The 24,248-nt window shown below is 50.1% G+C and overlaps 1 protein-coding gene across 3 annotated transcripts in view; it reads right to left on the reverse strand.

Annotated features, from left to right (window-relative positions):
- Window positions 1–24,248, reverse strand: part of FBN3 (fibrillin 3) — a 156,253-nt gene that overhangs the window by 74,650 nt on the left and 57,355 nt on the right. For 2 of the 3 annotated variants that reach the window (XM_083594312.1, XM_083594313.1), the window contains 17 exons: window positions 17,138–17,290; window positions 14,985–15,182; window positions 14,370–14,513; window positions 13,560–13,679; window positions 11,683–11,808; window positions 10,864–10,986; window positions 9,588–9,863; window positions 8,956–9,009; window positions 8,346–8,471; window positions 7,337–7,462; window positions 6,993–7,112; window positions 5,203–5,340; window positions 5,014–5,064; window positions 3,544–3,669; window positions 1,926–2,153; window positions 1,070–1,195; window positions 289–417 (listed from right to left, as the gene is read on the reverse strand). In XM_083594312.1, coding sequence (XP_083450438.1) covers window positions 289–417; window positions 1,070–1,195; window positions 1,926–2,153; window positions 3,544–3,669; window positions 5,014–5,064; window positions 5,203–5,340; window positions 6,993–7,112; window positions 7,337–7,462; window positions 8,346–8,471; window positions 8,956–9,009; window positions 9,588–9,863; window positions 10,864–10,986; window positions 11,683–11,808; window positions 13,560–13,679; window positions 14,370–14,513; window positions 14,985–15,182; window positions 17,138–17,290 — 2,364 coding nt within the window. Of the gene's footprint in view, window positions 1–255; window positions 418–1,069; window positions 1,196–1,925; window positions 2,154–3,543; window positions 3,670–5,013; window positions 5,065–5,202; window positions 5,341–6,992; window positions 7,113–7,336; window positions 7,463–8,345; window positions 8,472–8,955; window positions 9,010–9,587; window positions 9,864–10,863; window positions 10,987–11,682; window positions 11,809–13,559; window positions 13,680–14,369; window positions 14,514–14,984; window positions 15,183–17,137; window positions 17,291–24,248 lie in introns of all 3 variants that reach the window. The other variant, XM_083594314.1, reaches the window with a different exon arrangement.

Here is a 24,248-nt window from a genome sequence, read left to right on the forward strand (position 1 = left end):
GGGGCTGTTTCCCATACGATTTGGTACCATTGGTCCAGCTTACTCCTGACAGGTCTCTCCAGTGTCTGGTTATGGTGTTTCTGGCTGCTGAACGTAGGTGGGTTATGAGTTCTTTGTGGTGTGACAGTATTGTGACAGCATCGTATCGTAAGGGAGGAGGCCAGCAGCTGCGGTCGTGGAGAGGCAACGGGATGCTCCCCTCACGGCCACTGTTTCGGAAGAGCATCGCCTCCTCCTGAACTCCAGATAAAACACCTTTGGCCCACCCCTTTCCCAAATCCGCCTCACCCATGCAGTTCTTCATCATCATGAACCCACTTTCGTAGCCCTCAAAGCATTCACACTCAAAGCTGCCAGGTGTGTTGACGCAGGAGCCGTGGCCGCACAGGTCGGGCGAGATCCGGCACTCGTCGATATCTGCGAGGGGTGGAAGAGAGGTTCAGGTCGTCGCCGTGGGCACAGCAAGTCTCCCCAGGGGGGAACCCCCACCCGAGTTGGGGACTGGCTTCTGAGAAGGGCGTTTACGGTGTCCCGCTTACCATAGCTGTCAACTTACAGATTTGAAAATAAGGGACCAGCAGCCTCGAAAATAAGGGATCAGCAGCCAAAATAAGGGATTTCCCAAGAACAGGTATGTTCAACTTCTGAGCCCCTCCGAGCCAAAGGCAGAAAGCCCAGCCAGCAGCCAAACGAAGCCTCAAACGGTGGTTCCCACAGCGCAGCAACCCGGCAAAGGGGATGCAGCAAGGAAAACCACCGTCACCTCTCCGCTGGGAAGCGCTGAGCAAAGGCGAGTCCCCAGGCAACGCGGCCGATTTGATCAGCACAAGGCATGCAAGCTCCACCCCTCAGTCGTTCTTAGACTCCTTACTGAGTGAGCAACGCAGCCAAGCAACACAGTTGGAGCCTCCCTCCTCCCTGGCTGGCAGGGAGGGAGGGAAAGGAGCTGCTTCCTTTGAAACCCGGGAAATTTAAGGGACATCATCAATAAGGGACAGCAGCGGGACACGGCGGTGGGATAAGGGACTGTCCCACCAAATAAGGGACGGTTGATAGCTATGCCGCTTACCTGTACAGTTTCTCTCCTCAGCGTCCAGGGCAAAGCCGTTGCCGCAAAGACACCGGAAGCTGCCGATGGTGTTGCGGCAGGTCCCATGCGTGCAGAGGCCGGAGAATACCTTGCACTCGTTCACATCTAGAGGGTCAAAAAGGAGGCCGGTTAGGAAAGGCTCTCGTTTCAGCCTGCCGAGAAGTTGATTGGTGGCAGAAGTGGGAAGCTAAGGCCAGCTCTCATCATTCTTGACCACTGGAAGATGAACGGATCTCAGAAACATCTCCAGGGCCACAGGTTCCCCAGCCTTGTGTTAAAGATAAAGGGACCCTTGACCGTTAAGTCCAGTTGCAGACGACTCTGGGGTTGCGGTGCTCATCTCGCTCTATAGGCCGAGGGAGACGGCGTTTGTCCGCAGATAGCTTCCAGGTCATGTGGCCAGCATGACTAAGCTGCTTCTGACGAACCAGAGCAGCGCACGGAAATGCCGTTTACCTTCCCACCGGAGTGGTACCTATTTATCTACTTGCACTTTGACGTGCTTTCGAACTGCTAGGTTGGCAGGAGCAGGGACCGAGCAACAGGAGCTCACCCCGTCGCGGGTATTCGAACCGCCGACATTCTGATCGGCAAGCCCTAGGCTCTGTGGTTTAACCCACAGTGCCACCCGCATCCTGGGGTATTTGGTGGTAAACCCATCCACTAGGTATTCAAATTAAACTATCTGGGAATTACATTCCATCATAGGCTTCTCCGGTGCAACGGTGGTGAATGCCAGTAAGTTGTCTATGCAGTTGTCTATTTCTGTGATTTGTCCCCCCCTCCTCTGCGCTCCTGGGGGATGATGGTCTCCATCACACACACCCCAACTCACCTTTGTAAAAAGGCCGCCCGGATAAGACATCTCCCCGATTGGCAAAGCCAGGTCCTCTTGGGCAGATGGCCTTGTATTCAGCCGAGCCCGGCTTGGGGCACTCCTCGCAGTCGAAACCCCAAGCCGCACCGACAGAGCAGCAGCAAAGGTCGATGCGGTATTTCCCTGGCAGTGGCGCCGTGCACTCGTCTTCGGCCCACTTCATGTAGCATTGCTCCAGCCGCACGTCTGGGGGAGGAAAGGCGAAGGTCAGAGACGGACAGCAAGGAAGACGCCGTCTCGAAGCTTTTGCTAGCGGCCGGCGGCTGCGTGCCACGCTAATCGTAGCCCGAGCTGAGCCATCAAAATTCAGGGACATGGCTGACGGAGGTCTGCTGGTCTACTCTGAGCAGAATTTAGCTGGGTGCAACCCCGAGACTGGGCTCTTCTTGAGAAGATTAAGAGGAGACATTGATTGATTGATTGATTGATTGATTTGACCTAACAAAATCCGTATGCTGCTTAAAACGATAAATGAAACCTCTAAGAGGTTCTCTCTCTCTACACAGACACACACACACACAGGTGAAAATCCAGACACAACAGTTGTTGAGTTGTTGTTGTTTTTTGCAAAGTTGCAGAGCTTTTTAAAAGTTGTTGGAAGGCAGAGGGCCTTCTCGGTGGTGGCGCCCGCCCTGTGGAACGCCCTCCCATCAGATGTCAAGGGAATAAACAACTATATCTGACTTTTAGAAGACATCTGAAGGCAGTCCTGTTTAGGAAAGTTTTTTATGTTTCATTTTTTAAAAATCATGTTTTTAATGTTCTGTTGGGAGCCTCCCAGAGTGGCTGGCGAACCCCGCCAGATGGGTGGGGTATAAATAATAAATTATTAGTACAGTGGTACCTCGGGTTACATACGCTTCAGGCTACATACGCTTCAGGTTACAGACTCCGCTAACCCAGAAATAGTACCTTGGGTTAAGAACTTTGCTTCAGGATGAGAACAGAAATCGTGTTCCGGCGGTGCGGTGGCAACAGGACGCCCTATTAGCTAAAGTGGTGCTTCAGGTTAAGAACAGTTTCAGGTTAGGAACAGACCTCCAGAACGAATTAAGTACTTAATTTGAGGTACCACTGTATTTATTTATACATACCCCACACATCTGGCTGGGTTTCCCCAGCCACTCTGGGCAGCTTTCAACAGAATATTAAAATACAATAGTCTATTAAAAATTAAAAGCTTCCCTAAACAGGGCTGCCTTCAGATGTCTTCTAGAACTCAGGTAGTTGTTTATTTCCTTGACATTTGACGGGAGGGCATTCCACAAGGCGGGTGCCACCACCGAGAAGGCCCTCTGCCTGATTCCCTGTTAACCTCACTTCTCCCAGGGAGGGAACCGCCAGAAGGCCCTCGGAGCTGGACCTCCGTGTCCGGGCTGGACGATGGGGGTGGAGATGCTCCTTCAGGTATACTGGACCGAGGCCGTTTAGGGCTTTCAAGTGTTTCGCTTGGGGCTCCCCCCCCAAGACGTATCAAGGTCCTTCCCATGGAAGATGAGAAATAAGGATGTCATGGGAAATGCGGGGAAAGGGGAACCGAGAGCCTGTGTGGCTCATGCCTCTTCTACATCCTCACCAACACATGTCCTGCCAGAGCCGTCCAGCGTCAAGCCTTCGGGACAATCGCAACGGAAGGACCCCACTGTGTTCACGCAGTGGCCGTTGGAACAGACCCCCGGGAAAACCTCACATTCGTTCACATCTGGGGAGAGAAAAACGTCGTGAGGGTCGCTGCAGGGTGTGTTAGTCAGCGGGTGGGGACTGGGAGGGGGGATTAGCAGCAAAATATCCATTTGGGGGTCTAAGAAAAGCCACTCGCTGCAAATCCAATGCACAGGTCCTCAGAACACCCATTTCACAGATGGTAAGTTAAAGGACCCCTGGGCATAGCTCTCAACTTTTCCCTTTTCTTGCGAGGAATCCTATTTGGAATAAGGGAATTTCCCTTAAAAAAAGTTATGCCCCTGGGCGGTTAAGTCCAGCCAAAGGCGACTATGGGGTTGCGGCATTCATCTCAGGCCGAGGGAGCTGGCGTTTGTCCGCAGACAGCTTTCCGGGTCATGTGCACAGCAGGACTAAACTGCTTCTGGCGCAATGGGACACTGTGATGGAAACCAGAGCGCACGGAAATGCCGTTCACCTTCCCGCTGCAGTGGTACCTTTTTATCTACTTGCACTGGCGTGCTTTCTGTTAGGTTGGCAGGAGCTGGGACAGAGCAACGGAAGCTCACCCCGTTACGGGGATTTGAACCACTGACCTTTTGATCAGTAAGCCCAAGAGCATGGGTAGGCAAACTAAGGCCCGGGGGCCGGATCCGGCCCAATCGCATTCTAAATCCGGCCAGCGGAGAGTCTGGGAATCAACGTGTTTTTACATGAGTAGAATGTGTGCTTTTATTTAAAATGCATCTCTGGGTTATTTGTGGGGCATGGGAATTCGTTCATATTTTTTTTTCCAAAATATAGTCTGGCCCCCCACAAGGTCTGAGGGACAGTGGACTGGCCCCCTGCTGAAAAAGTTTCCTGATCCCTGCCCTCTTGGTGGTTTAGATCACAGCGCCACCCGTGCCACCTGCAGATGGTAAAGTGGCAAGTCTAAAGACGTGGGTGCTCTGTTGAGGCAGGCAGGCTCACATTGCCTTGTCCAAAACTACCGTATTTTTCGCTCTATAAGACGCACCAGACCACAAGACGCACCTAGTTTTTGGAGGAGGAAAACAAGAAAAAAAATATTCTGAATCTCAGAAGCCAGAACAGCAAGAGGGATCTCTGCGCAGCGAAAGCAGCAATCCCTCTTGCTGTTCTGGCTTCTGGGACAGCTGCGCAGCCTGCATTCGCTCCATAAGACGCACACACATTTCCCCTTACTTTTTAGGAGGGGAAAAGTGAGTCTTATAGAGCAAAAAATATGGTATGTTGCCCCTGAGCAGGGCAAATTCAAGGGAAGAGCTATCAAAGGCACAAGGACGCTTCTGTTACGTGGGGAGGTGATTGGGGTTTCCCCGGTAGGCCCCCCCAGGATACGAGCTGTCACAGCGCCCCATACCTTCGCAGGAGACCCCCTTCATCCTGGCGTAACCCCTCGGACAGGCGGTGTCTGTGGCAAAAAAGAAAATGAGAGAGCAGCTGAGAACCGCGAGACTTTGCCAAACTCGGAGACCCAAAGGTGCTTTGGAGACCAAGACCCCTTGCACGCTGCAATTTGGCCAGTGCCAAAGTTCGGACAGACATTTACCAATCTCGCAGCGTTCACAGGGACTGCCCCAGGCAGCGCCCAGGGTGGCGCAGCACTCGGACTTCAGCGTGGCGCCATTGATGTTGACTTCGCAGCGGCCTTCCTGGATGTTCAGCCAGCAAGTCCCTTTCATGCTGTCTAGGGGAGGGAAGCAGAATAGGTGAGTCAGATGGGTTGCTATGATAGATAGGTAGTTAGGTAGGTAGGTAGGTAGGTAGATGATAGATAAATAGAGAGATAGATAGATGATAGATAGATAGATAGATAGATAGATAGATAGATAGATAGATGATAGATAGATATAGATAGATGATAGATAGATAGATGATAGATAGATAGATAGATAGATAGATAGATAGATAGATAGATATAGATAGATAGATAGATATAGATAGATAGATGGATATAGATAGATGATAGATAGATGATAGATAGATAGATGATAGATAGATAGATAGATAGATAGATAGATAGAAAGATAGAGATAGATTAGATAGATATAGATAGATGATAGATAGATAGATGATAGATAGATAGATGATAGATAGATGATAGATGATAGATGATAGATAGATAGATAGATAGATGATAGATAGATATAGATAGATGATAGATAGATAGATAGATAGATAGATAGATAGATGATATAGATAGATATAGATAGATAGATGGATATAGATAGATGATAGATAGATGATAGATAGATAGATAGATAGATAGAAAGATAGAGATAGATTAGATAGATATAGATAGATGATAGATAGATAGATGATAGATAGATAGATGATAGATAGATGATAGATGATAGATGATAGATAGATAGATAGATAGATGGATGATAGATGATAGATGATAGATGATGATAGATAGATGATAGATGATAGATAGATAGATAGATTATGTATATATATATTATGTATATATATTGCATTCAGTGTGAATTTCCCCATTAAAATGCATTTTTTTTTGCTATTCTTCTTCTTCCTATTTGCTTTTTGCTATTATTATTTTTTTGCATTTCAGTGTGTATTCCTCCTACTTTAAGGAATTTAAGGGCATATAAGGATAAGAGGATTTGAAGAAAAGCAGAACAGAAACATCGTGGAAGTAAAGATAGGAAATAGAAAAGCAAAGGGCATATCGCATCGAAACTGAATTGAATTTGTTAAACGGTATGAAAATCGATTTCCAACAACACAAGAGACAACTCTGCACATGGACATCACCAGAGGGGCAGCATTGAAATCAGATTGATTATATTCTCTGCAGCCAAAGATGGAGAAGCTCTATACAGTCAGCAAAAACAAGACCTGGAGCTGACTGTGGCTCAGATCATCAGTTTCTTATAGCAAAAGGCTGATCGCCGAAGAATGGATACTTTTGAATTCTGGTGCTGGAGGAGACTCTTGAGAGTCCCATGGACTGCAAGAAGATCAAACCTATCCATTCTGAAGGAAATCAGCCCTGAGTGCTCACTGGAAGGACAGATCCTGAAGCTGAGGCTCCAAGACTTTGGCCACCTCAGGAGAAGAGAAGACTCCCTGGAAAAGACCCTGATGCTGGGAAAGATGGAGGGCACAAGGAGAAGCGGACAACAGAGGACGAGATGGTGGGACAGTGTTCTCAAAGCTACCAGCATGAGTTTGACCAAACTGCGGGAGGCAGTGGAAGACAGGAGTGCCTGGCGTGCTCTGGTCCAGGGGGTGACGAAGAGGCGGACACGACTAAACGACTAAACAACAAAAACGAAAATCGATTTAAAAAATTACGAAAAAAGAGACGCTCTTTACCAACACAGATGGTGCCGCTGGAATCCAGCTTGCTTCCTGGGGAGCACTCGCAGGCGAAAGAGCCGGCGTTATTCCTGCATATGCCATTAATGCACGGGTTCGAGGTGCACTCGTTGATATCTGGAAGGAGAGAACCTTGCTGAATTTATCCCGCACAGATCTTACGCCGATCTGTGTCGCCTCTCCCTTGTGGGAAGCCATGGGACGTTCGCTAACATCCCAACTTCTCAAAGGACAGGCAAAGGTGCCTGCTTGGCTGGCGCTAAAACCTTAATTAAAGAGCCAGTTTCGTTGACAACAGAGATCCGCTCCCTTTTTTGCCGGCACCGGGCCCAAACACTTACCCTCGCAGGTGTCCGTCTCCGTCCGGAAGACAAATCCTTTGGGGCAGCTGCAGCTGTAGCTCCCTGGGGTGTTGCGGCAGAGGCCGTTATCACACAGCAGCCGGTTGACGGCACACTCGTCCACATCTGGAGAGACAGGCGCACGAATGTGAGCTGTGCATGGAGGCCGGCCGGGTTACAGCACCCAGCACCCAGGGCCGGATTTAGGTTCGATGAGGCCCTAAGCTACTGAAGGTAATGGGGCCCTTTCTATGTCCAGCTGTCCTTTGTCAACAACCAGTTGTCGCTGTTTTTTGTGCTGAATATATGCTATATGGTAATTGATGGACCTGATAGGTATCTCAAGCCATTTGCCCATGTTGCCATGCAACCAGTCCATGCAGAATGTAGGTACCCTATATATAGGTAAAGGGTAAAGGGACCCCTGACCATTAGGTCCAGTCGTGACCGACTCTGGAGTTGCGGCGCTCATCTTGCTTTAATGGCCGAGGGAGCCGGCGTACAGCTTCCAGGTCATGTGGCCAGCAGGACTAAGCCGCTTCTGGCGAACCAGAGCAGTGCACGGAAATGCCGTTTACCTTCCCGCCAGAGTGGTACCTATTTATCTACTTGCACTTTGACGTGCTTTTGAACTGCTAGGTTGGCAGGAGCGGGGACCGAGCAACGGGAGCTCACCCCATCGCGGGGATTCAAACCACCAACCTTCTGATCGGCAAGCCCTAGGCTCTGTGGTTTAACCCACAGCGCCACCCACGTATAGAAGGGACCCACCCTATATATACAAAGGAGCAAACCAGGGATATTTTAGGGAGCAGGCAGGGCCCTGGACTTACATCCTAGGAGCCTACACAACACAAAACATTGTTCCTGTATGAACTAGCTCCAGAGTGGTTCTGTTTCACAGCTCGAACTGCGCATGCCACAGGCTTGTCTGCGCATTTGTGTCGAGGTTGCGTCCATCTCTAGGCGGCCCTCCAAGGGCCCTCCATGACCCCGCGAAATCACTCACCCACACAATTTTTGCCCGTGGGGTCTGACTCGTAGCCCAGGTTGCAGATGCAGCGATAACTTCCCCGTAGATTCTCGCACATCCCGTTGGGGCAGATGTCCGGGTTCAATGCGCACTCGTTGATATCTGGACACAAGAGGGGGGATTTTGGAATTAATAATACAGCGGACGCTCGGGTCGCGAACGTGATCCTTGTGGGAAGCACGTCCGCAACACGCAGCGCCACGTTTGCTCATGTGCGGGTTGCGATTCGGCGCTTCTGCACATGCGCAAAGCACAGTTTAGCACATCTGTGCATGCGACAAAACCCGGAAGTAACCCGTTCCACTACTTCCGGGTTTGGCGTGGTACACAACCCGAAATCGCACAACCCAAGGCATCTGTAACCTGAGGTATGGCTGTAAAACCATATTTATGCGAATCAAAGCGAAAATGATCAATTACAGGAGGTCCAGTGCTTTCACTCGCAGACTGAGTTGGGACCACGGATTTTAAGACTACGTCCCAATGAAACACCACCGGGACTGAGTTTCTGCAGAGGCCCCAGCCTTGCACAACCCCCCACAAGCTGCTGAAGGGTGGGGTGGGGGTCACTTTCCCCGAAACTTACCTCGCCCGTCAGCTGTGATGCCAATGCCACTGCTACAGAGAGCCTGGAATTCAGCTGCAAAAAAACACACAAGTCTTTGTCAACGCAGCAATTCTAAGGCTTTTTACATTCACGTGCTGAAAGAGTCGCTGTATTCCATGGACACTGAGAATCCTCAGACTAAGACACCCCTTAGGAAAACAATTTACTTACTTTTCAGAGCCAAATCAATCAATGTCAATAATAGATTATGTTTGGATTACCAGCGAATTAACACCAGGAGTAACAAAATAGAAATACAACCAAAAATACTTTCGGATCATAATGCAATCAAGTGTGAGATAAAAGAAAGGGAGGAAAAAACCTTTCGATGGAGGTTAAATGAAAATTTATTAGATGACCAAAAAATAAAGAAGAAAGCGCAGAAGACGTTGATGGAATATTTTGTGATGAATAGTAATAAAGAAACAAAAATGAACGTGCGCCACCCGCGTCCCATCTTGAGACTCCTTAGGGTAGTGATAAAGCGGGATATAAAATCCAAACTCTTCTTCTTCCTTTGTTGGACTTCTTATCTACTGCCATGGGGGCGGGGAGGAACCTGATTCCCAGAATCCTTACAGGCACGTACAAATCGCTTTTCTCCAACTCACCTGAGTTCTTGGCCGGGCAAGGCTGGCAAGGCTCCCCGAACCCGTGGTCCGGGTTGGCACAGCAGCACTCGGACTTGGTGACAGCGCCGGGAAAAGGCCTGGCACAGGTACCCTTCTTGATGCCACCGTAGCAGGTACTGCGGACGTGCGTGTCGACGCAGACTCGCCCATCCACACCGATGGCCAGGCCCCCCAGGCACTCGCAGCGGAAGGAGCCCTCTGTGTTGATGCACCAGCCATTCATGCAGATTCCAGGGGTTTCGCACTCGTCAATGTCTGCCAGGGAAAGGTAAAGGTAAAGGTAAAGGGACCCCTGACCATTAGGTCCAGTCGTGGCCGACTCTGGGGTTGCGGCGCTCATCTCGCTTTATTGGCTGAGGGAGCTGGCGTACAGCTTCCGGGTCATGTGGCCAGCGGGACTAAGCCGCTTCTGGCGAACCAGAGCCGCACATGGAAACACCGTTTACCTTCCTGCCAGAGTGGTACCTATTTATCTACTTGCACTTTGACGTGCTTTCGATCTCCTAGGTTGGCAGAAGCAGGGACCAAGCAACGGGAGCTCACCCCATCATTGTGGGGATTCGAACCACCAACCTTCTGATCGGCAAGTCCTAGGCTCTGTGGTTTAACCCACAGCGCCACCCGTGTTCCAGGGTGGGGTAGAAATAATAAATTATTATTTTTATTATTATTATTAGGAGCTGCCATGTGCCATTTTTGGCAGAGAAATCCTGTCTATGTCTGGGAAATTCTGGACATTTGTCAGCCCTAGTACAGGCTAAAGCTCCTCTGGTGACGAATAACTTTAATGTTGATATACCGTATTTTTCACTCTATAAGACGCACCAGACCACAAGACGCACCTAGTTTTTGGAGGAGGAAAACAAGAAAAAAAAATTCTGAATTTCAGAAGCAAAAACAGCAAGAGGGATCGCTGCGCAGTGAAAGCAGCAATCCCTCTTGCTGTTCTGGCTTCTGGGATAGCTGCGCAGCCTGCATTCGCTCCATAAGACGCACACACATTCCCCCTTCCTTTTTAGGAGGGAAAAAGTGAGTCTTATAGAGCAAAAAATACGGTATATACTATGTCAGACTGTTTATTGTGGGTCTACGGACCGTAATAAAGCCGTGTGCGGATTTAACAAACAGAAAAACCTTGGGAGAACACCTGATTAGGGTTGTTGCAAGTGGAGGGCAAAGACTTTGCTCATGTTTTTGGAAATTCAAACTTCCCCCACTCGCGATCCCTGGTAAAGTTTTCCTGCCATCTACCCACCGACACAATATCGCCCATTGGGAGCCAAGACAAAGCCCAGCTTGCAGATGCACTTGAAGCTCCCGTCCTCGTTGATGCACATCCCATTGAGGCACATGTTGGTGGTGGCGCATTCGTCGTGATCTGCGGGAGGGAGGGAGCAGGTCACCATGGAGATTTCTCTCCCCCCCCCGTGGCCTCCCCTGGTGCCACTCGCTCAGGGAAGCCCCTTTCCAAGGTGGGGGAACTTCCCTTCCCTTCCCTTCCCTTCCCTTCCCTTCCTTCCTCTCGTTAGCTTCAGGTGACCCTGAAATTTTGGGTCCCCCTCCAAAGTGACGCCAAAGTTTTGTGCTGGCTTTGTGACGTCGTTTGCTGCAAACCCCGTGTTTTTGCGGGCCCCCCCCAAATAAACTGAGTAATCGACACAGCAAACAGGGGTCAGGAGTTAACTGTCATCAGTTTGATGGGGGTCCCAAGTTAGTGAAACTCATTTCTTTCTTGCTTTGTACCACTCATTCCTTCCTTCCTTCCTTCCTTCCTTCCTTCCTTCCTTCCTTCCTTCCTTCCTTCCCTTTCTTTCTTTCTTTCTTTCTCTCCTTCCTTTTCGCCTCTCCCTCTCACCTTTTTCTCCCTCACTAGGTCTTCCCAGAGGCTTCAACCGATTGCTTTCCCCCCCATCTACAGACCCATCCATTTTGGCTCTCTGCTCCATCTTGTTCTTCCCTCACCCTTCCTCCTCCTCCTCCTCTCTGGGCTCCCTTTGCCCTGAAGGAACCAGACTGAGGGCTTCGTATGCCCCGCCCCTTACCCCCCCCATGACAAAAAGGGCCTAATCCTTACCCGCACAGTTCTTCCCGTCCGGAGTGATTTCAAAGCCGGCGTTGCAGATGCACTGGAAGCTGCCGTCGGTGTTGACACAACGCCCGTTCCGGCACATCAGTCCGTTCATGATGCACTCGTCAATGTCTAGCGGGGAACCAAAAAGGCTTTAAGTCAGAACTGTCCGTTTGCATTTCTTAGTACAGAAAGTATTGATCTGATGTGTAGAGATCTGATTAATTCAAGAGGGTTCTGGAAGGTTTCTTTCTACGTGAAAGAAACAGGCAGGAGGTTTCTGTTGTTTGGGTTATTCCTTCCGGGAAGTTGAGTACAGCTGGTTTAAATGGATTCTGCTATCTGTCTGTCAAGGTCATACTGACTATAATAGGCCAGAAGGAGCCTGGGTCTTACTTTGCCTTCTCCTCACTTTGTCCTGGCGTGGTGTTCTATATTCCATAATGTTAAAGTTGTAAGTCCTGCAACTGAAGAAGTGTGCATGCACACAAAAGTTCATACCAATAACTAACTTAGTTGGTCTCTAAGGTACTACTAAGGGATGAGGGTGGTGCTGTGGGTTAAACCACAGAGCCTAGGGCTTGCCGATCGGAAGGTCGGCGGTTCGAATCCCCGCGATGGGGTGAGCTCCCATTGTTTGGTCCCTGCTCCTGCCAACCGAGCAGTTCAAAAGCACGTCAAAGTGCAAGTAGATAAATCTGGCAGGAAGGTAAACGGCGTTTCCGTGCGCTGCTCTGGTTCTCCAGAAGCGGCTTAGTCATGCTGGCCACATGACCCGGAGGCTGTACGCCGGCTCCCTCGGCCAATAAAGCGAGATGAGCGCCGCAAACCCAGAGTCGGCCATGACTGGACCTAATGGTCAGGGGTCCCTTTACCTTTACCTTAAGGTGCTACTGGAAGGAATTTTTTAATTTTTTAATTTTATTTATTTGTTTTGTTTTGTTTTGACTATGGCAGACCAACACGGCTACCTACCTGTAACTGGATTTTTATGGACTGCGCCAACCCTGAAAGTACTGGATTTGTGACCATTATGCTCATTTGGGGGCTGGTCTTGAGCTACAGGGCAGGCAATTTCAAAAGTCTATATAAGGGCTTGCACACCATTGTTTGGGGTTCTCCTCCCTCCTGCGTGCGATGAGCGGGGGACCCTGTTGCAACAGCTCCTTGAATAAAGATCAGGCTTACTAGCTGCTTCTCAATATTCTCTGGCTGGCCTGCTGATTTATTGTCCAAGGTTGTTCCGAAGGATCAACACTGTACCTATGTACAGAAACTGGGTTTGTACTGAGATTGTAGATGACACACTGCCCAGTGGTGTTCACAGAAAGGGGGAGGATGTTGGTTTCTGTGTGTTGCCACTGTGCAGTGCTTTTGAGTCACAAGACTCTGTTTACATTCCAGAGATTCCAGGGTGTTGGAAGTCTCACGGAAGACAGGAGACGGATGTGATGTTACTGGTTTCCTGTTCCTTTCTTGTTCAGTTGCTCTCTGCTCTCACAGAGAGAGCACGTATGTTTCTTTTCTGTCTGCATAGTTAGGAATAAAACGCTCTTTAGCTATCTAGCTCAAACTTCTCGTCTCTTCCCTGTGCTGGATACTCTGCAGAATGGGGTTTTATCAAAGGCTCAGGTCGTTAATAACGTCGGAGGCGATTCCGGAGGACTCAACCGGAGGAGTCGCTCGGTCAAACGCAATTCTGACAGGCCTCTCTTAATTTCTCCTACTGACAGAAAACCTACTTAAGGACTCTATATGGGCTCTTGGGTACTGATAAGGGATAAAGGAGCAGTTTTTTTATTATAACAATAACCACCAATCCGAAAGGAGAGATTTTTTGCACCGGTTCCCCAAGATGGTACCCAGCTTCTCCCCGAAATTACCAATACAAGCTTGCTTGGTAGGGGTGCTCTGAAATCCCTCATGGCACTTGCAGTGGTACGAGCCGGGCGTGTTCACACAATCGCCGTGGAGGCAGGGGCTACTCGAACACTCATCCATGTCTTGGCAAGGAAAGGCGGAGAGAGATACCAAGGGAAGATAAAAGACCGTTTCTGTATGCAACAACCATAGCTGTCAACTTAAAGATTTGAAAATAAGGGACCAGCAACCTCAAAAATAAGGGATCAGCAGCCAAAATAAGGGATTTTCCAAGCACAGGCATGTTCGACTTCTGAGCCCCTCCGAGCCAAAGGCAGAAAGCCCAGCCAGCAGCCAAACGAAGCCTCAAGCGGTGGTTCCCACAGCGCAGCAACCCGGCAAAGGGGATGCAGCAAGTGAAACCACCGTCACCTCTCCGCTGGGAAGTGCTGAGCAAAGGCGAGTCCCCAGGCAACGCGGCCGATTTGATCGGCACAAGGCATGCAAGCTCCACCCCCCAGTCGTTCTTAGTCTCCTTATTGGGTGAGCAACGCAGCCAAGCAACACAGTTGGATCCTCCCTCTTCCCTGGCCGGCAGGGAGGGAGGGAGAGGAGCTGCTTCCTTTGAAACCCGGGAAATTTAAGGGACATCATCAATAAGGGACAGCAACAGGACACGGCGCTGGGATAAGGGACTTTCCCGCCAAATAAGGGACAGTTGACAGCTATGGCAATAACTGTGGCAAGAATTCTCTTAGCATGAGCATGGCAGCTTTGCTCCGACAGCCAAGGCTGCGCATGCACGCACCCAGTGGTCCCACCCCCCAACTCACCAATGCATTCTCCCCGCATGTCCTGCTTGTAGCCCATGTTGCATTCACAGCGGTAGCTGGACGGGGTGGGGATGCAGCGCCCGTTCAAGCACAGGTTGGTGAAATGCTTGCAGATGTCGATGGTCTGGTTGAGGGTGGCTGTTCCTGCAAAAACGCCAGGGGTGGTTACTTTAATAAAAGAAAAAGAATTCAAACCGCTGACCTTCTGATATGCAAGTCCTAGGCTCTGTGGTTTAACCCACAGCGCCACCCGTGTCCCTCTGTTCTATTCTGTTCTTAGACTGAGGTAAAGTTCGCAAACTGGGACACTACTTCAGGTTTTGCAGCGTTCGTAAACTGAATCGTTCTTAGACTGGACTGTTCTTAACCCGAGGCACCACTGTACTTTCTATGGGAAAGCGTGCCTTGTTTTGGAACGCTTTGGTTTCAGAACAGACTTTTGGAACGGATTATGTTTGAGAACAGAGGTACCACTGTACTGCTTTGCCTGGCGGAAAATCCTAGGTTAAATCTCCAGCATCTCTTGGGCTCAAAGTCCTGACTCGGCATAAGGCAGCCCTTTCCCTCTAAACCATGAGGTCTAGAAACTTGATGTTGTGCCTTTTTTTCACTTACCGATGCTTGAGCTACCAGGCCCCATCCCAGGCAGTCCGGGGATCCCACCTTGACCGTTTGCGCCATTTGGACCAAAGGCACCGGGACCACTAATTCCTGGCCCAACTCCGTTGGGGCCGAAGCCAGGGACCCCGGGAAAAGTTCCAGGGAAGCCCGGAACAACTGGGAGGCCTTCAATGCACAGCCGGCGATATTCATCTGGGGAAGACAAAGCAGAGAACCAAATCGTCATTTCCTGCTTAAGGTGGAAGGATAAAGCAGCTTCATAAAGAAATGTGGCAGCAACTACAGGCATACCTCGGAATCCATTCCCGAAGTCCGTTTGACTTCCAAAATGTTCAAAAACCAAAGTGCAGCTTCTGATTGGTCGCAGGAAGCTCCTGCAGCCAATCGGAAGCCCCGTCGGACATTCGGCTTCCAAAAGAACACCCGAAAACCAAAACAATCACTTGCGGGTTTCGATCGCTCGGGAGCCAAAACCTTTGAGAACTAAGCTGTTTGAAAACCAAGGTACGACTGTAATTGGTGAAGCTACTGTATTTTTTGCTCTATAAGACTCACTTTTTCCCTCCTAAAAAGTAAGGGGAAATGTGTGTGCGTCTTATGGAGCGAACGCAGGCTGCGCAGCTATCCCAGAAGCCAGAACAGCAAGAGGGATTGCTGCTTTCACTGCGCAGCGATCCCTCTTGCTGTTCTGGCTTCTGAGATTCAGAATATTTTTTTTCTTGTTTTCCTCCTCCAAAAACTAGGTGCGTCTTGTGGTCTGGTGCGTCTTATAGAGCAAAAAATACGGTAGCAGCTAAAACCAGAGAAGCCAGATGATTATTGTTTGTGGAAGAACGGAAGCTTTTTTTCGGATTCCTTAAAGGAATACTATAGCACGGCGTATTCGTGAGCAGGATTTGAACCTCGAGCGACAGAAGGAACGAGAGCTTGTTGTATTGTTGGTGTGGTATAAGAGAGAGAAGAGAGGGTGCAGCAAATGGGGAGAAATCAAAAACAGAAAACGGGCAGAATTTGGGGAAAAATTGAGGCGAATATTCAGGCCAATATGGCATACCGTATTTTTCACTCTATAAGACGCACCAGACCATAAGACGCACGTTTTTGGAGGAGGAAAATAAGAAAAGAAATATTCTGAATCCCAGAAGCCAGAACAGCAAGAGGGATCTGGCTTATGGGATAGCCACGCACAGCTCCCCCTTCCCGGAAGAGGCTGTGTGCGGCTAAGGCAGAAGGCTCCCCTAAGAGCCGCGCTCCCTTCAAAGAGTGCGCGGAGCGTGTGTGCGGGAAAAAGCCCCCAAGAGCCGCACACACGCTCCAGGCGGCTCTTTAAAGGGAGCGCTGAACAGAGCCTCCCGCCTGCATTTGCTCCATAAGACGCACACGCATTTCCCCTTACTTTTTAGGAGGGGAAAAGTGCGTCTTGTTGTTGTTGTTTAGTGGTTTAGTCGTGTCCGACTCTTTGTGACCCCCTGGACCAGAGCACGCCAGGCACTCCTGTTTTCCACTGCCTCCCGCAGTTTGGTCAAACTCATGCTGGTAGCTTCGAGAACACTGTCCCACCATCTGGTCCTCTGTCGTCCCCTTCTCCTTGCGCCCTCCATCTTTCCCAACATCAGGGTCTTTTCCAGGGAGTCTTCTCTTCTCATGAGGTGGCCAAAGTATTGGAGCCTCAGCTTCAGGATCTGTCCTTCCAGTGAGCACTCAGGGCTGATTTCCTTCAGAATGGAGAGATTTGATCTTCTCGCAGTCCATGGGACTCTCAAGAGTCTCCTCCAGCACCAAAATTCAAAAGCATCCATTCTTTAGCGATCAGCCTTCTTTATGGTCCAGCTCTCACTTCCATACATCACTACTGGGAAAACCATAGCTTTAAGTATACGGAGCTTTGTTGGCAAGGTGATATCTCTGCTTTTTAAGATGCTGTCTAGGTTTGTCATTGCTTTTCTCCCAAGAAGCAGGCGTCTTTTAATTTCGTGGCTGCTGTTACCAAAGTGCGTCTTATAGAGCGAAAAATACGGTACATACAGACAGCTTTCTTCCATAAGTGTATCACTCATTTTCCAAAATATTGTTGTCATGCTGCCCAGCCAATGCTGCCAGATCAAGGTCAGCTGGCCTTGCTAACCCCCTCCCTAGAGCTCACTCACCTGACCCCCTCACAGGGCACATTTCCGGAGTTTGACCGATGGCCCAGCATCTCCCGGAATCACAGCAGCACTGCATTTTCGCGTATTGCCCAGGTAGCTCCCCCGCACAACGACCGCCGATGAGTGCTGAGAAGCAAGTGCCGATTCGCTGGTCTGGAACGAGAAGCGGGAGAAGGTGTCACTGATGCGCAGAGCCTGCTTGGTGCATGAGATCAGAGGAAGGGACCCCTGACAGTTAAGCCCAGTTGTGGATGACTCTGGGGTTGCGGCGCTCATCTCGCTTTACTGACCGAGAGAGCCGGCGTTTATCCGCAGACAGTTTTTCCGGGTCATGTGGCCAGCAGGACTAAGCCGCTTCTGGTGAAACCAGAGCAGCGCACGGAAACGCCATACAATGCCACAGCACCACCCGCGTCCCTTTAAGACAGGCAGAGGTACCACTGTATTATTATTTGTCCCCCTCAAAAAGTTCCCATCCCCAAATAGGGCGGGGGATTTTGAGAGAGACCACCCATCCTTCACTTGAGGTTAGGGCTTGCTCAGATACGGCGGTCTTCGCCACAGAGGGAACATTCTGTGCAGAAGAGCATTCCAGTTCCCTGTATGTAGAAAATCTAGCATGTCAGGGGGCTTCCTGGCACACTGGCTGTCTAAATGCAAGGCGTTTGGTTGCCCAACTCCCCTTCCCTGCAGCGGCCAACTCCCCTTCCCGCTGCGCTCTGTGTTTGTGAACCAGGCCTCAGCAGGGGGGAAGGAAACCTGGAAAGGTTCCTCGTGAAACGTCCCGGGAACGCTGGATTTTTTGGGCTCTGACTCACGGCCATTTGGGAGGTGTCTGCAAGGAAATTCGCTCGCAGCCAGAGTCCCACCCAAGGCTTCATTAGCCTTTTGACGTTTGCATCCCGGGCTGTTAATTGCGAGGTTTTCCAATGGAGGGGTTGCGAGAGCGGATGATTAAAGACGGCGTTTCCAGGGCTGGCCAAACGGGGCAATTAACAGCAAGCACTTTGCAGGGGGCGCCTCATCATCCAGCTCTCCTTTGGCGCACAGGCAGCCCTGACGAATGAGTCAACCAGGTTTGTATATACTAAGCAGAGGTGTGGGGGAGGTCCTTCTCCCCTTTCCTCAATTTCTTTGCCAGTGGGGAGTTTTGGATGTGATTTCTCGCAAGAGGTCGGCGATTCGTTTTTCTTGCCATGCTTTCGAGGTCCTTGACGCGGGTGTCTTTGCGGGTGGGGAATGTGGATCGCGGCTTCGCCTTGGAATTCCCCCTTCCTGGGGAACCTGGTTAAAAGCCAGAACGAAATGTGCTTGGGCATGCTGTTTTATCTATCTATACCAACGAGGGACACGGGTGGCGCTGTGGTCTAAACCACAGAGCCTAGGGCTTGCCGATCAGAAGGTCGGCGGTTCGAATCCCCACAACGGGGTGAGCGCCCGTTGCTCGGTCCCTGCTCCTGCCCACCTAGCACTTCGAAAGCACCTCAAAGTGCAAGTAGATAAATAGGTACCGCTCCGGCGGGAAGGTAAATGGCGTTTCCGTGCGCCGCTCTGGTTCGCCAGAAGCGGCTTAGTCATGCTGGCCACATGAACCGGAAGGTGTACGCCGGCTCCCTCGGCCAGTAAAGCGAGATGAGCACCGCAACCCCAGAGTCGGCCTCGACTGGACCTAATGGTCAGGGGTCCCTTTAGCTTTATACCTCTGCATGTGAACAGGATCCGTTCCAGAGCCCCGTTCGCATCCTGAGCAGAACGCAACCCGCGTCTGCGAGTCTGTGCGGGTTGCGGTTCACCGCTTCTGTGTATGCGCGTGACGTCATTTTGAGGGTCTGCGCATGTGTGAGCGGCGAAACACGGAAGTAACCCGTTCCGTTACTTCCAGGTTGCCGCGGAACGCAACCTGAGAATGCTCAACCTGAAGCTACTTTAACCCGAGGTGTGACTGTAAAAACAACAACATCAACAAAAACAACAATTTATTATTTATGCCCCACCCATCTTGTTGAGTTTCCCCAGCCACTCTGGGTGGCTACCAAGAGAATATTAAAAACACAATAAAACATCAAACATTAAAAACTTCCCTAAACAGGGCTGCCTTCAGATGTCTTCTAAAAGTCAGTTACTTGTTTATTTCCTTGACATCTGAAGGGAGGGCGTTCCACAGGGCGGGCACCACCACTGAGAAGGCCCTCAGCTTGGTTCCCTGTAACTTCACTTCTCACAGGGAGGGAACCACCAGAAGGCCCTCGGAGCTGGACCTCAGTGTCCGGGCAGAACGATGGGGTGGAGATGCTCCTTCAGGGATACTGGGCCGTTTAGGGCTTTTAAGGTCAGCACCAACACTTTGAATTGTGCTCGGAAACATTCTGGGAGCCAATGTAGGTCTTTCAGGACCGGTGTTATATGGTCTTGGCAGCCTCTCCCAGTCATCAGTCTGGCTGCTGCATTCTGGATTAGTTATCTTCCAGAGGTGGTGGAGATGCAAAGCTCTCCAACAGTTTCTTGAGGAGGTGAGGTCTCACCGTTATCAAGGATACCACAGGGTCTTTTCCCAAGTGCCAAAACTGAGTGGGGTCAAACCCGAGGGTGTGCGTTGTGCCAGCTCAACAGATTCACAACCTCGTAGGCATAGAGGTAAAGGTAAAGGGACCCCTGACCATTAGGTCCAGTCGTGACCGACTCCGGGGTTGCGGCGCTCATCTCGCTTTATTGGCCGAGGGAGCCGGCGTACAGCTTCTGGGTCATGTGGCCAGCAGGACTAAGCCGCTTCTGGCGAACCAGAGCAGCGCACGGAAACACCGTTTACCTTCCCGCCAGAGCGGTACCTATTGTTCTACTTGCACTTTGACGTGCTTTCGAGCTGCTAGGTTGGCAGGAGCAGGGACCGAGCAACGGGAGCTCACCCCGTCGCGGGGATTCAAACCGCTGACCTTCTGATCGGCAAGTCCTAGGCTCTGTGGTTTAACCCACAGCGCCACCCGCATCCCTTGATTCATAGGCATACACACACACAATAACGCACAGACACACAATCTTGGGTACACACACATCCGCACACCCATGGAGATCAGCAGGGAGCTATTTCCTTCCCTGTCACAGTTCCAGTGTTTCCCAAACTCAGGTCTCCAGCTGATTGGGGACTACAGTTCCCATCATTCCCGACCACTGGTCTTGCTAGTTAGGAATGATGGGCGTTGTAGTCCAAAAACAGCCGGAGACCCAAGTTTGGGAAACCCCAAAGAGGCATCCCCTCCTGAGAAACAGGATGCGTCTCAGAACAGGGATGATGGGAATTGTAGTCCAGCAACATCTGAAAAACCCCAGGCTTCCACCGTGAGCACCTTTTTCAGGATTTGAACTCAGGGCTGCCAAAGTTCAGGACTTCGCGATTAGCCGCTCCATGAAAACTTGACCTGACGAATTTCTGCACATCAAGGAGCTGTTAAAGGCAGAGGAGCATGGGCAGCCATGATAAGTTGGCAATATTACTTGCAGGCCAAAGAGATTGAAATATACTCGGAGTCGAGTGTGGATTTCATGCTCTTTATTCAGTTCATAGTAGTGAGGACGAACGAAAGTTCCCCCAAAATATCTGCTTTATATACATTATTTATACAATGGGCCGCACGTGATTGGCTAATTCCTGGATTCCCCTGTAGGCCAATCAGGTTGCGGATTCACTTCTACCTGGAGCTGGATTGGGTGGCTCCTGAGGACCAGTCATACTGTTGCATTGTTCTAGGACCAATCAGACTGCTGCATTTTGGCTCCTATTGTTCTAGGGCCAATCAGACTGCTGCATTTGGATCCTATTGTTCTAGGACCAATCAGACTGCTGCATTTTGGGTCCTATTGTTCTAGGACCAATCAGACTGCTGCATTCTGAATCCTCTTGCTCTAGGACCAATCAGACTGCTGCATTTTGGATCCTATTGTTCTAGGACCAATCAGACTGCTGCATTTTGGATCCTATTCAACTCAGTACATAACAGAGATATTGGTGGATGGGAATGCAAAGCCAAGATTCGTTGTGAAGAAACAGTTAAATGGACAGGCCCTGACTCTTCGGCCATACTGTAATGTTCTGCGCTGCGTGCCACAAATTTGCCTTTGCGCAACCAGGTCTGCAGGGGGGAAGAGAGAGGGAGGGGCGATGTGCCTCTTGGTCCTCATTAACTTTGACATCTCCTTTTGATTAAACTCAGATGCTTCCCGCAAATTACTGAGGCCGCTTGTTGACTCTCCTCTCAAAATTAAGGTCACAAACTTCCATTTCTGCCGGCGGCTCGGTTGATCTGACACGAACCTCGCCGTGAGGCGGCTGGGAAAAAACAGGGGGCTCTTTCAGCTTCTACCTCCCTCCCTCTCAGCAGCCCCCCTGCCCCGTCTCTTGGCTGAACTTATTGCTTTCACGGCAGGTACACAGAGCAGATGCCTGCAAAAGCGTCGGCGTGGAGGGGGCAGCGGCCGTGGACCACATTTCTGCTGACCTCCAAACCCTTTGGAACTTTCCCCGCTATAAAGGCCCCCAAACCACCCCCTGAGAGCTTGGTCCAAGGGATGCTCCTTCAAAAGGAAGATCTGGAAATGGCAAGGAGGGTTTCTGGGTAGCCAGTGGACTACAGTCACAATCAGGACTTCCCCCAAAGAATTCTGGGAGCTGTAGTTTGTTCAGAGCTCCAAGACCTCTTAGGTAAAGGGACCCCGACCGTTAGGTCCAGTCGCGGCCGACTCTGGGGTTGCGGCGCTCATCTCGCTTTACTGGCCGAGGGAGCCGGCGTACAGCTTCCGGGTTATGTGGCCAGCATGACTAAGCTGCTTCTGGTGAACCAGAGCAGCGCACGGAAATGCCGTTTACCTTCTCGCCGGAGCAGTACCTATTTATCTACTTGCACTCTAACTGCTAGGTTGGCAGGAACAGGGACTGAGCAACGGGAGCTCACCCCGTGGCGGGGATTCGAACCACCGACCTTCTGATCGGCAAGTCCTAGGCTCTGTGGTTTAACCCACAGTGCCGCCGGCGTCCCTCCAAGACCTCTTAGGAGGCCTCTATGTCCCATGCTCTGAATTACAATTCCCAGAGTTCCCCACAAAGAGGGATTGATTGTTAAACAGCTCTGGGAATCGTAGCTCTGTGAGGGGGGACCGTATTTTCCAGGGACAATCCTGGATTTGCAGAAGCCGTCCCAGTTTCTGATTCGATCCTGGAATGTCCTGTTTTTCCTAAGGCGTCCCTATTTTCATCGGAGAAATGTTGGAGAGTATGGAGTAAGGCGTCCTTGTTTTCATCAGAGAAATGTACGACACCCAGAGAACAATTGTTACTGGCTCGCGGATTCACAGTAATAGGGTGTTGTTGTTGTTTAGTCGTTTAGTTGTTTCCGACTCTTCGTGACCCCCTGGACCAGAGCATGCCAGGCACTCCTGTCTTCCACTGCCTCCCACAGTTTGGTCAAACCCATGCTGGTAGCTTCAAGAACACTGTCCCACCATCTCGTCCTCTATCGTTCTCTTCTCCTTGCGCCCTCCATCTTTCCTAATATCAGGGTCTTTTCCAGGGAGTCTTCTCTTCTCATGAGGTGGCCAAAGTCTTGGAGCCTGAGCTTCAGGATCTGTCCTTCCAGTGAGCACTCAGGGCTGATTTCCTTCAGAATGGAGAGGTTTGATCTTCTTGCAGTCCATGGGACTCTCAAGAGTCTCCTCCAGCACCAGAATTCAAAAGCATCCATTCTTTGGCGATCAGTCTTCTTTATGGTCCAGCTCTCACTTCCATACATCACTACTGGGAAAACCATAGCTTTAACTATACGGACCTTTATCGGCATGGTGATGTCTCTGCTTTTTAAGATGCTGTCTAGGTTTGTCATTGCTTTTCTCCCAAGAAGCAGGAGTTATACAAATTTAATTAATAATGATGATGATTGTGATGATAAATTTTACAACTATGGGTTGTATTCAACTGAATTCTACTCAGACGGATTACCATATTTTTTTGCTCTACAAGACTCAATTTTTCCCTCCTAAAAAGTAAGGGGAAATGTGCGTGCGTCTTATGGCGCGAATGCAGGCTGCGCAGCTATCCCAGAAGCCAGAAGAGCAAGAGGGATTGCTGCTTTCACTGCGCAGCGATCCCTCTTGCTGTTCTGGCTTCTGAGATTCAGAATATTTTTTTTCTTGTTTTCCTCCTCCAAAAACTAGGTGCGTCTTGTGGTCTGGTGTGTCTTATAGAGCGAGAAATACGGTAATTGCTCTTAGTTAAGTCATTTCAACGGGCCTACTTTGCGCGGACCAATATTGGGTTTGGTTCGACTAAGCTTTCCCGCTGAAATGGACAAACGCAGCTAAAACAGGTCCGTTCATTTCAGTGGGTCTACTCTTGAGGAAAAACAGGGCTGGCTACAACCCAATCCGCAATACACACAGAGGAGAAATGACTGCAGCTATTCAAAAAAGGAAGGGAAAAAAGAAAAACACTTAAAAAGTAAAGCCGAAATGGAGTTATTTCCTGCTCAGAGTGTTGGGAAACAGCTTTGGCCATGTCTGGCAGGTTGAGAATAACTCCTAGCAATGCCAGAATGTTTTGAACTATTCATAGCTGGGTTGTGTTTTAAAAATAAATACATAATCGCCGCTCATCTACGGGGAGGAAGGGAAGCCTTCGGAACGTCCAGCGCGATCCGCCTCGCGAGGAATTCTTGTCCTGTCCGGTGGAACAAAGGAACCTTTCAGAAAGCAGGACGTAATTTGAGGACCCACTGGGACGCAGGCCTCCCCGGCCAGAGAAAATATTGTTCCTCTCAGCGAGTGACGGCACATTTACGGCACATGTTCGCTCTGGGTGGTGTGGGGGAAGGCAGGGAAAAAGAAGCCCCAACGCATGACGTAGCCAAGGTAAGAACCAGCCAGCACTGCAAGTGGTCCCACTGGGAGAGGCAAGTTATTTTTCTTTTAAAAAAAACCAGGCTCCTTAATTAAATTTGCGCAGTCTTTTCTGGCAGCCTCGAAAGGATGCTAGCGGCCATATGTGCCATCCTAAAAAAGAAAAAGAGCACCTCCTTTCTCCTTACCCGCCCCACTCCATCTTGTAAACTCAGCAGCGCCGGATTTACGT

This window comes from Podarcis filfolensis (genome assembly GCF_964270895.1).
Source record: "Podarcis filfolensis genome assembly, chromosome: 18".
Lineage (NCBI taxonomy): Eukaryota > Metazoa > Chordata > Lepidosauria > Squamata > Lacertidae > Podarcis > Podarcis filfolensis.